A 12,873-nucleotide genomic window follows, 5' to 3' on the forward strand; every position below is an offset into this window, starting at 1 on the left:
CAGTCTGAAAAAATATAAAATAATCATATTTAAATATTTATTTATTCATAAACTATGCATAAATCCTAATAACTCGATATGATACTTATCAAGCGATATCCAGTGAATTGAAACAAATATATGTTGATGTGAATTATAAAATATGATAAGGATAATTAATTTTTACCGCTAAGTTGGTAGCTAGGTTTTCTTTTGGATCAAGCCTTGGGTTTATGGTCTGTATTTTGTTTTGGACTTTGGTGCATCCATAAGAGGAATTATCAATATTCATGTTCAATACTTCCATCATAATGTTAATATTGGTCATATTTCCTCTTTACACTTACCATATTATTTTTTCTGAACAACTAGAAATGATTAATTGAGTATGTGAGGTATTAAATTGGGCTTTTAATTATATTAATATTAGTTTGAAATTTATATAATAATAAAAAATAAAAACACTTTTCAAAAGACATGATTTATAATTTCATTTCTAAAGTATCAGTATACAAAATTAAATCAGCAAAATGAAGGAAGAAACCTATATATGTTACACCAAATTACAAAACGATGGTTTTTTAACCCTAAACACAACTCAAATGCTATAATCAAACCTGGCGTGTGCTTTAGCTCCTTTACATCCGAATTATGTCACATGGCAAAAATCAAACCGTGACAATTTTTAACAATTTATGAAATGCTGACTACATTTCGAATGTGTCAGTTGCACTATCCATGGACTCGTCTCTCTGGTGTACGGTTATCGGAATCTTAGTTTCTCCTTGCTCTAGGTCAACCGGGACCTCACCTGCAGTGGCGACAGATAAAGACATCTGATGCTTCTTGATGTGTCTTGTTTTGAGGATTCGTGTTAGCACTTGCACAATGTCCCTCATCGAAGGCCGTTTTTTAGGAACACGGTTGACACATTTATATGCAAGAGCTGCTACTTCATTGAGCTCTTGCACGTCGAATTTCCCGTCCAATCGGGAATCCGCAATTTCCTCCCACCCATCTTTCTCTTCGGTACTCATAGCTGCCTGCTTGTCGTATCATTATTATATTCAGAACATAAAAGAATCAAGTTATACGAGAGAAAGTGAAAGAGAGATCTTACTAGCTCAACATATTCCATGAGACCCTGTAAAGGGTTTCTGCCAGCTATGAGTTCAAATAGCAATACCCCAAAGCTATAAACATCACTTTTCTTCGTAAAGGTCCTTGTTGATATATACTCTGGATCAAGATATCCGAAAGTTCCTCGTATGTTAGCTGCATGTTTGTCTACCATCTCTTCTCTTGAAAGCCCAAAATCAGCTACCTGCTTGAAATGACAGTTCCATAAGATTAAACCATATATATTTCGTTAATGTGCATAAATATAACAATATTTCAGAAACTAAAAGTTAGTTGTAACATCAAAGGTTTACCCAAGCAAAAACAAATAGATTTTCAACAGATTTCCATGAAATATATAACAAGCACAAAGAACATACCCTAGCTCTCATGGACTGGTCCAACAGGATATTGGATGACTTGATGTCGCGGTGTATTACAGGAGGAACTGCCTGAAAAAGAAATATGAATAAATTTATAAATGCATACGAAGTCGAGAAGCATAAAATGCATGCACATGAATCTGCAGATACATGCCTGCAAACACAGACAGGTCCATCTATAGTCCGAATAAGAAGAAATATTACCCCATCATGAAGATATTCCAAGCCCCTTGCTACATCTAAAGCGATATAAACCCTCAAATTCCAGCTCAGAGGTTCATGATTTTCACCTGCACAAAGACGGGAGGCTGTTTCTAATTGGGCACATGCTTGAATTTTCAAAGTGCAGGCAACAAATTGATTGTCATGCATACTTGTTTTAACCATGTCACTTATTTGCATAATCTAAGCATGTAAAGCATTCGCAGTAATGACAGTGTACAACTAGCAAGGTTGGCCAGCTCATTAACACAGTTTTTAGCATTGGAATGATATTCAATGAATTGACGAACTAAACACAAAAAGATGAACTTTTGTTTTAGTAAAGTGGAGCACATAAATTCAACAGGAAGAAGAGCAGAAAATACAAGTGACAGAAAATATTGAATGCCAAAGATCCACAAAAACAAGGTTAACTGAGAGAAGAGCAAAATCAGCCTATACACAAGTCTATAATACAATATTTCAGTTCTGGTCATTCATAAAAAATATACTGATCTTCTATCGAAAATTGAGACAACTTACTGTACAAATGAGAAGCCAAGCTGCCTTTACTCATATATACATAGACAAGCATATGCTGACCCTTTTCTGCGCAATATCCAACCAAATTTACAAGGTTTCTATGATGCAACCTTCCTAACAACATAACCTGAAACGTTTTGAGGGTGAAACATTAAACGAGTTTGAAATTGCAGAAAAGTACAAAAAAGGGACAAAAAGCACACATACACACAGAAATGCCAGCAATAAAGGCACATTAAAAAGGGCAAAAAATAAGTTGGGTAAAGGGTTGTGCATGATTATAATTGACTAAGCAAGTTTTCCCTGGATTTCATGTGGTCAAAATTCAAATGCATTTGATGAGGATTTTTTAATTCAATATGATGTTCCATGCATCACTGTTTCATTTACCTTATTCACCTAAAAGAAAAACCCTGTAACTATCATCAATCCCTAGTCTGCTTCTCTTCTGGTTTTTTTCTTATAGAAAGAGTGGAAATAGATGTTAGTACTAATATTCTTCCTCAGATGGCGACTTGTATTTAGTTCATAAGAAACTAGAAAGCATGATGGGTGATGATTACAACAAAAAGATGCTAAAGTGGAAGTATCTTGTAAAAGCCAATAATAATCCTATTGTACAAATGCTTCTGCAATTTTTAATACAGAATAGATATATCTTGCCATTGAAAGATGCCAATGAGAGTGAAATATTAACTATTAACCATCGCTACCTCTGTCTGGAACTCTTTCTCCCCTTGCTTAGAATCAGTAGCAAGCACTTTTACAGCGACAGTCTCACCTGTTGACATCTGAGCTTTATAAACTGGACCAAAAGCTCCTTGTCCTATTAGTGTTGTAAAATTATAGGTTGCTTTTTGCAAATCTCTGTACGAATAACGCCATCAACGGATTAGCAAAGAGAAAAGATCATGGAAAAATCAATTTTCAGATATTCAAGCCATAAACCATCCAACTCTGGGAACTAGTTTGCTATAACATGAATAAAGGATTAGGTGCTCAAACATATTCTTAATTTCAAGCCATTAGAATGATTTTCGAGATACTAATTGTGTGATATTAAAAAGATATTGAAATGCGATAATCCAGTTATTGTCTCATCCAGAATGCCCTCATTTACTGAAAACAAACTACTTCACAGATTCCAGAGCTGGAGAACCTTGAAAAGTTCATATCATGATATCATATATAAAACTAAGCAATCAATTTAAGCAAATTAGATTCCATAGTGAAGTACAAAAATAATTTTCCATTGCCTATCATTAATCCTTCAAATGGAAAACAACATAATCCAATCACCAACTCAGCACTGTTGAATCATAATCACATATAAAAATAAAGAAAAATATTTGCAAATACCAATCAAAACAAACCATTGTGATGCATAATTCAAGAAGTTTCGAAGAAACATACTTGTACGAATATTCAAGTATTCCAGACGCAGAGACAACATTACTCCTTCTAAACCCTTCAATCCACACAGACATTCCATTTCTTCCAGATTTCACAGGTGAATCGGGACCGATAGTTGAATTGGATAATATAGTACAAGAATCAGCTCCATTAGCCCTTATAGGAATAGTTGAAGCTCTCCTGGAACTGCTGTTTCCTATCTGGGATCTCCTTCTATGATATCTAATACAAAACAATGCAGAAATAGCTAAAAGCACACCAATTACCACTCCTATAGAAATCCCAATAATCAAACCAGATGACTCCCCCCTCATCTCCACTTTCTCTTTTGTTATTTGCTATTCAGGCCTGGAATCCATTGAAACAACTGCAAATACAATTCTGGGGTCAAACTAAGCCACTTCTAAACCATCAACAATTTGACCAAAAAAAAAAAAACTGTAACACAATACTGAGTCAAAGAACGTTAATTTTACCGAATCTAGAAGGTCAAGTTTAGAACTTCAATGTCAGTTTTTGATATAGCAAATAAAATAAAAGTCAAAATTGAGATACATGACCAAATTTTCAGCCTTCTATCTGAATAGTCTTATCCTAAAAGATTCACATATTGAAAAGAAAAAAGAAATTTTGATTAAAGCTTGTGAAGCACATATACTTGATCTGGTTAGCATCATTCAGAAACTTATTAATTATACGTTTATGAATAAAAAACTGAAACTTTCAGTTGATTATGGATTATGGCACAAGAATTACTAATTGATCTGTTTGGATACAAAGAAAAAAAAAAGAAAAAGTTTACAAACTCCAAAAGAGATTCAAGAAAACGAAAAGCTTGAGTAAACCAACAAGTATCTCCACTTTCCTTTCAGTTAACAGTTTCTTTTTCCCAAGCTTTCACACCAACCAAACAGACAGAGTACAAAGCAAGAAAAAAGAACGACCCAGAAAAGTTTTAACCCATGAAAAACATGAAACGTTGCCCAGATACGAAAAAGACCCAGAATTTGTTTCCGATGGAAAAGGTAAAATGAAATACATTGATGAAGAAATAAACCAAAAACATCAACTTTAAAGCGTACCTATATCAATATATACAAAGAAAAAATAACCATACATCTCTTCAGTTACATGGTTTCTTTGGAGCAAGGAATAAAAGAGAAAAACAGCAATGAAAATGTGGCTAAGATTCTTTGAGTGGAATTTCAAAGAAAGAATCTGAGGTTTGAGGTCTGGGAAGAGAGGTTTCTGAAAGTTGAAAAAAACATATATGGAATGGAATTATATACGGAGTGTATATTTTTATTTTATAGATACATTAATACTCTTAATTGATTGGATAACAGTGATATACATACATTCATACTAGATAAAACTACTATAAATACCTTTTATTTTTTTATTTTAAAAAATTAATTAATTAATTTTGCACTTAACTGCAACATACGCATATATGTATCTCATGATAACATATAAATATCAATTTTAACAATAAAATTTTAATAAAATAAATAATTTACTCTTTAATTTATCCTGCAGTAAATATTCATATACATATATATATTTTCAATTACTTATATGCATATTTTATTGATTTTTGTGAAAATAAAAAAATTAAAGTACACTCAAATAACATAATTTATTTTAATTAAGAAATAACATTATCGAATTTTCATAATCAAATCGATATATGATTGACTCATAACACTAACTCAATTAGAGATATCTTATTAAGTAAAACGTTAAAAATAAAGATGTAAGAGCAAAATAAAAATGTTTAAAAGATGGAAGCAAAGTATTAGATGTAACAAAAGATAATATTAAGCTTAATGGTACAAACTTTAATCTAAATTATTTTAAAATGTAAATTCAGAAAGTAAATAATTTTGCCAAAAAAGAATGGAAGTAGATGTTGATTTATGAGAGTTGCTCATAAACTGATATAGGTTACCTCTCAACCTAACACACCTAAATTCTACTGGAATTTTAGAAAATAATAATAAAAAATAGGTCAAGCTCACATCTTATCAAAATAACAGGTTCGGTTTTTATGTTATGATTATGATATTTGAGTTAAATTAAGGACGGATTAGAAATTTTGTTTAAAGTAATGGAGATAAAATTTTAATGAGTCACCATAAATTATTATGGCTAAGCTATAAGTATCAAAATATAAATAAACCATTAAATGCAGTGAAAGGAGATAAGAGTAAAAGGCAACATTAGATAATTTAAAATCATATGAAAATCATTCAGCTAAGAAAATAAACATGATTGATTTAATTTAATAATAAGATACATCAACCATTTTTTATTAAAATATTGAAGTGCCCAGGGATCCACAATATTACTAAAACATATGTATACATTTTAGTGTGATTGAAAACAATCAATTTCCATTTACTAATCAAGATTGTTTTATATGTTTTTGTTAAATTGGTCTTAATTATATTTTTTTCTTTTTAATGATTTGATGAAAACACCGCTTGAAAAGGTTAACGGATGATGTGGGATATTTTAATGAGGTGTAATCTATTACTTAAGTAACCCAATAAGATAATTACATGTGAAAATAATAAAATAAATAAATCATACATGAAATTAAAAATAACTTTTAAAACTTAATTATCTAAAAAATGATTCAAAATGAATGTATACGTTTGTTTCTTGAGAGGTTTCAAAAACATAATTAATAAATCAAACTGAAAATCTTGAATGTATGCATTTATTTTGAAACCTTTTTAGATAATCAAATTTGTTTTCTTTAAATTAAGAGTTATTTCTTTAACTTCATAAATTATTTATTTATTTTATTATTTTCCACGTGTAATTATTTTATTGGGTTATCTAAGTAATAAATTATATCTCATTAAAAATATTCCACATATGAAATTTCACACCATCCCGTTAAATTTTGTAACGGTACTTTCATCAAATCTGTTAAAAAAAAGAATTTGAAAAAAAAAAGAATAAAGGTTGATGGTCAAAAAGGCTCAAAAATACAATTAGGACCATTTTGATAAAACATGTAAACGTTATTGGCCAAATTTGTCAAATGAGAAAAGGGGAAATCTTTGGAATAAATCCTTCCAGGTTACAAACTCCAACATAAATGATTAAAAACACATCTGATTTGTAAAAGAAAAAGGAATGGTCAAAAGAGGCAGCACAGATCTTAAAAAGTTGCTTTATTATTGTAGTAGCAACCCTAAACCTTTACCATTTATTTGTCTCCTCTTCATATCCCTAATTTTACCATACATGAGTTTGAATGCCTTTTTCATTTGGGTCAATTACACCCAAGGTCACTCCACTATTAATAAATTTATTCTTTGGTCATTCAAATTTAAAAAAGTTACAAACTGATCACTAAATTATTTGAAAGTTACGTTAGTCAGATGTGGGGACAAGTAAATTTACAATTTGATCACTTAATTTCAGAAAGTTACAAGTTTGTTAACTATTAATAAGATTATAAGTTTACATTTTGATCACTCAGTTTTTGTATCATTACTCCCTGACTCAATAATCCTGATATATATATATATATGAAGATACCTAAACTTGTTAACTTACACTAGGGAGATTTTGTGTGGAAGATTGAACTTGTTAACTTATACTTACTTACACTTGGGAGATATTGTGTGGAAGATGTGGTGCGGTGGTGTTAGTTAGCATTTGCCACTCAATCATCAACTAATCAAAAATCACCTCATTTCTCCCATTATCTCTATCATAACTTCCTTTAACATTAAGTTAAACATGTGTTTGAAAACTGCATTTCTCTTATTTTGATGCTTAATTTTAACTACTCTTAATTAAATGATGTACTTACCAATCCAAAAATAGATACTACTTACAAATATTACACCAATCAAACAAGAAAGTTCTTCATCATTCATAACTATGATTATCACCATTTCTCTCTATCTTTTCAAAATAATATAAAATTCCATCCTAATTTTATGATTTTCCTTTAATAAAAACTTTTTGGAGGCAAAATCATGAAAGCCCTCTAATCTTGGTTGCAAAATTATGATAGATTGTCTACAGACCATATCTCTTAAACAATTAAAATAGGGTAAACTCCACTGTAGGTAACCCAACTATGGGTCACTTTCTTTTTTGGCCACTTAACTATATATATTTTTTTAAAATTGGTCATTCAATTAATCGATAATATTTTTTTGGTCTATTTCCGCTAATTGCATTAATGAGAGGGTGACCTCGCAGTTGAAAAATTGGTATAATAACAAATTTAGTCATCAACTTTTATATATTATATCAATTTAGTCATAATTTTAAAAAATTAAACCTCAAAATTTACTAAAGGGAAGATTTTTATTTAATATTAATATTAAATTTCTTTTTGAAAATATTTGTGTATTTTATATATTTATTTGATTTTTTAGAATTAGGATCAAATTGGTGTAAATTTTGAGGGTTAATTTTTTAAAATTATGACTAAATCATTATAATATGTAAAAGTTGATGGTTAAATTTATTATTATACCGATTTTTTAACTATCACGCTCTCTCATGTTAGACATTTAATGGCAATTAACGAAAATGGACAAAAATAATCTAATTTAGTTGGATGACCAATTTTAAAAGTTCATAGTTGGGTGATAAAAAAAATGACGTATAGTGTAATTTAGCATTAAAATAATTGTTCAATTTTTAGAATATTTTCTCCCCCAACCATATGACAGTCGTAAAAAATATAAATATTAAATTTCCCCTTTTTTTCTTTTTTCCTTTTAAGGTTCCAAGTCGTATGAGTGGATCACCAATAAAGTGTCACTCTCTTAGCATGATGTTCAATTCCATTCTTTGTTTCCAATTGATTGCTCTCACGTTACTTAGAGGCCATCCATATTGTATTTTTGTATATCCATTATATTTTTATACTATTTAATGTTTTAATTTTTTTATATTAAATTGTAATAATATATTACCATTTTCTTGTTTGTGATGATTATTGGGAGCATGAGTGAAGCAAAGCCATGGTTTTGGCCACTTAAGGGTTGGGTCCAAGGATAGCATGTGATTTGCACATATGGGTGCATGTGCATTTGTTCTTCTAAAAGAAATAAATAGTAAGGTATTTTGATTTCTAGCTCAATTTGAGGGACCATAATCTTCTAATACGCATGCTGCTTGTGCTATATCCATCTAAAATGAAGGGATAAAAACAAAATTGTAGGCTCCTAATGCACAACATTCAAAACCAGAAGTTTTGGATATAGGCTTAGCCCAATATTGGTTTTTATATGGGCTTGCCTTCCTTTGAAAAGGGTAATGCCTTTTCTTGTTTTTCAGTTTTAAGCCTTCAATTGGTAAGCTGGTATAATTAATATTCCACGTAATCACTTATTTTATCCTTTTAACTTTATAAAAAATATATATCGTAGTTATATATTTATTTTTGAGGTAAATAAACTATACAAGTTTAAGGACTAAAAGAGACAAAAAAATTAAATGAAAGATTAAAATAATTTCTTCTTCTTCTTTTTTTGTTATGTAAAGTTAGAGGGCCAAAAATTCATTATGCCTTAATGTTTTGGGTTCCATGCCCATGTAAGATGAGATAGAAACGGTAATGGTGGATTGATTTAAATTTTGTTAAGGTACTTATTATTGAAATTTATTGGTTCTTATGTCACAGGATTAAAATTTTAGTTTCGTAAACCGTGCAATTTTAGGTAATTTTTTTGTTCCGGATTTGTCTAAGTTAACCTAACAATTGAAAAAGTGAAAATTCTCTCAGAAACTCTTTAAGGCATTGAAACAAAACAGAAGTAAACTCGAAACGAAAGAGCAACGAAGAATAGAGAAGCAAAAAAATATCGCACACCAAGTGTTTGAGTAAATACTCTTAAATATATTCACAACTATGAATGAAATTATTACAAATGAGGATAAGACCTCTATTTATAGTTAAGCTCCCCAAAACCAACAGAACAAATTGAGTTATATCAACGATCAAGATTAGAGTCTATTTACAATTGGGAGCCTAAGGGATTTAAATTATATACAATCTTATCCTTTTAGGACTTACATTATTTACCCTGGTAACTCTAGTTTTATTGGAGTGTTTTATTGAACCACCAATGCTTCAAGTAGATGAGCTTTTTTATATATTTCATGAGTTAGGCTAGTTCAAACAAGTTAAATGAGCCCCATTTCATCAATTAACCTCTATAAAATACTCTTTACGCAATTATTACATGTTTTAATATGCTATCTATAACACTTACACTTTGATTGTAATTTTATAAAAGTTAGATAAGTTGGTGTACATATACTTTTTTAGTATCTTGAATCATCATTTTATTTCAAAAATCTCCTCTCTTTTTGTTATCACTTTTTTTTTGAAAATAACTTCTTTTTAAATCTAATTTAATTAAATATTCATTATCTTCATATTTTAAATATTTCAAAATCAGATTTATAATTTTAATTTTAAATTTATTATGTACATCTATATTTATAGATAAATAAATCTCACCTTCACATTAAAATATATATTTTATAGCTAATTCACATTAAATCATTTAAAATTGGGGCAAATTTCAAAATTATACATGAATTTTGGTTTAATGTATAATGTGATACATAAACTTTGATTTGGTGCAATTATATATATGGAATTTTAATTGAGGTTCAATTATATACTTGAAACTTTCATTTTGATTCAATTATGCACATTTTAAAGAAATAAATACATCATATTGTTTTTATGTTGGACAAATATAATTATTTTTATGTAATATATAAACATAAAATGATATATCAAAAATGTGTTAATCATTTATGAGAATTGGGTCAAATATAAATTTATGTATAAAATTGTACAAAATCAAAATTTATATATAAAATTACACATTAGACCAAAGTTCATGTATAGTTTTGAGATTTGTCCTTTAAAATTTTTAATCTAGTATATACAATTTAGCATTTAAAAAACCTTTTGGTTTATATCAGGAATGGACTTAAATAAAAAAGACAAAATTTTCATCTAAAGTTTAGTACTATACATTAAAATATATTATGCTTTTAATTATAACATATTTTATAATCATTTTAATATTTATTTATACTAATATTTAAGATTTTCGTCTTTGACCGAGTTTCAACTCAACGAAGAATTTACCAAAAGTTAATTATTATTACAAAATAATAGATATTATTTTGAGGGTAATTTTATATTTTCATATAAAATTTTAAAATTATTTGCACGTATAACTTTTAATAATTCAATTTTACTATTTTAAACAAAATCATATTTAGTTGTTACTGTAAATGTGTAGCATGATCTAAAAGTATTTAAACTTCAAATTTGTAAAAAAATTATAAAATATAAAATTAATAAAAATATTCTATTTTATAAATATTAAAAGTCAATCAAGAGATCATATTTCTAGTTAAATAATCATAAGTAGCCATTAGCAGAACCCTTTGAAACCAATGAAATTTGTTGCGGCCAAAAATGGAAAACAGCCCAACCCTTACAGCATTTCAAGAAATGAAGTGAATACTGGGCTTTTCTCCACATTCTATGACCAAGTCTTTCAGAAATTAACCTCAGTAAGACGTCGAGTTGCCGACTCAACAGTTACAAGGATTACAAAATTAAAAATGGCATCGAATTGATGTTTTTTTTATACAATATTAAAGGTGAAGATGGTGTAATAGGCTTTGAATTTGTGCCAAATGAATATCTAATAGAAACTTTAATCACCGCTCTATACAAGTTAAGACAATTTATTAGAGTGATGTTAATTATTAGGATTAACGATTAAAATTAAACGTAAGAAAACACGTCGAAGGATGGTGTAATTTTTTTATTGATATATAATTAGCGACATTAAAAGATTGTCTTGTATCTCATTTATATATACTATTTTTTTTATCATTTTAATATTTGATTGTTGAGGGGAGTTAGGTATCGAGTCCTCAACGGAAGGTATTGTTCCACTCAAGGGTTTTGTCTCTCTACTCTGAGAAGAGCTCGAAAGGTTCACAGAGTTAGGGGGCATCTTAGTTGATGTAGATACGACCTGCAAGCTTGCACTAACCAAGTGGTACGGGTTTGTTCAGGCCCGTTTTTAACATTTTTGGGGCCCTAGGCGAAACAATGGATTGCGCCATTTTTAAAAAAAATTATAAAATTTAATACAATAAAAGCTGAAAATTTTTTGAGGCCCTAAAAGATGAAACATTTATGGTGAAAAATTGAAAGCTCTAAGCATTTAATTAATTTATTTTAGTCTGAATTTTTTTTCTTACAATAAAAGCTGAAAAAATATTTTTTGGGCCCCTTCCAGCCCTGAGCCCTGGGCAGCTACACTCTCAAACAACCCCTGGGCTGGGCTTGGGTATGTTAAGGTAAGGCATTTAAGCCTTGGTTGAGGATTCGATCCCTTGCATACTTTGCATAATTAAATTTCTAACGACACTTGCACCTCTCCCATAAGCTTTCAAGTTGTATCTACATCAATTGTCACACCCCCTAACTTTTGAACCTTTCGGGTTCTTCTCAAAGTAGAGATACAAAATCTCCTACCGAACAATACATTCAATTAAAGTTTCGAGACCCAACTCCCCTCAACATAAAAAATAATCTAAGTACAAAATTAAAACATAACAAATTAAAATTTTATTTTAATTTTTTAAATGTGATAATTTTAATAAAAATTTAAATTAAGCAACTGCAAATATATCATCAAACAATATAATTAAACCAATAAATAATATTAATCCAAGAATTCAATGTTTAAATTTGGAATAAATAATCTGAATTTGTATAAATATATATCCTGATACTTTTAGGTAAATTATTTTCAGTGATTTTCATATAATGGCATATTCAAAATTTAATAATTGTTTTATATGTACAATAATTATATATTTATATTTTTAGTTGCAATAACATTGGATTAATAGGAATGGTTAAAATGAAAATATTTATTTTTAATGCTCAAAATAAAAACTTAAAAATTTTGGTGACTAATTGTATAATTTACTCTAGTTGTAAACATAAGGTGTGTAGTAATATGATTTCAGTATACGAAGGGAAGGCCAGAATCATGAAGCCTAATTTTAAAATTGATAAAAGTGGAAACCATTTTTCTAAAATGAAAATGATGTAGAGGAAATACATTAAAAGTATAGTTAATTACAATAATAACACTATTGAACCAATTTTATTTTATTTTTTAGAGAGGAATTT

At 28.9% G+C, this 12,873-nt stretch overlaps 1 protein-coding gene across 3 annotated transcripts; it reads right to left on the reverse strand.

The window, feature by feature from the left end:
• Positions 1-444: 444 nt before the first annotated feature.
• On the reverse strand, positions 445-4,913 carry LOC105783653 (calcium/calmodulin-regulated receptor-like kinase 1). 3 transcript variants are annotated; one of them, XM_012609226.2, is made up of 8 exons: positions 4,756-4,913; positions 3,639-4,005; positions 2,939-3,092; positions 2,226-2,352; positions 1,686-1,789; positions 1,479-1,550; positions 1,100-1,303; positions 445-1,022 (listed from the first exon to the last, which is right to left on the reverse strand). In XM_012609226.2, exons 2-8 carry the CDS (start codon positions 3,950-3,952, stop codon positions 687-689), a joined length of 1,311 nt encoding a protein of 436 aa, XP_012464680.1. In that variant the 5' UTR covers positions 3,953-4,005; positions 4,756-4,913; the 3' UTR covers positions 445-686. The 3 variants fall into 3 exon arrangements, with proteins under 3 accessions (XP_012464680.1, XP_012464681.1, XP_052482794.1); XM_012609227.2 differs by having other exon boundaries at positions 4,721-4,910; XM_052626834.1 differs by having other exon boundaries at positions 1,686-1,771; positions 4,721-4,909.
• Between the last annotated feature and the right edge of the window lie 7,960 nt (positions 4,914-12,873).

This window comes from Gossypium raimondii, chromosome 13, assembly GCF_025698545.1.
Source record: "Gossypium raimondii isolate GPD5lz chromosome 13, ASM2569854v1, whole genome shotgun sequence".
NCBI lineage: Eukaryota > Viridiplantae > Streptophyta > Magnoliopsida > Malvales > Malvaceae > Gossypium > Gossypium raimondii.

Excerpts from the sequence above, each read along its gene's own strand:
- LOC105783653 (XM_012609226.2), bottom strand. The coding sequence starts at position 3,952 with ATGAGGGGGGAGTCATCTGGTTTGATTATTGGGATTTCTATAGGAGTG. Across the intron at positions 1,790-2,225 it reads CTTGGCTTCTCATTTGTACA|CCTCCCGTCTTTGTGCAGGT; the intron begins GTAAGTTGTCTC and ends AATTAGAAACAG. Across the intron at positions 1,551-1,685 it reads TGGAATATCTTCATGATGGG|GCAGTTCCTCCTGTAATACA; the intron begins GTAATATTTCTT and ends TTTCTTTTTCAG.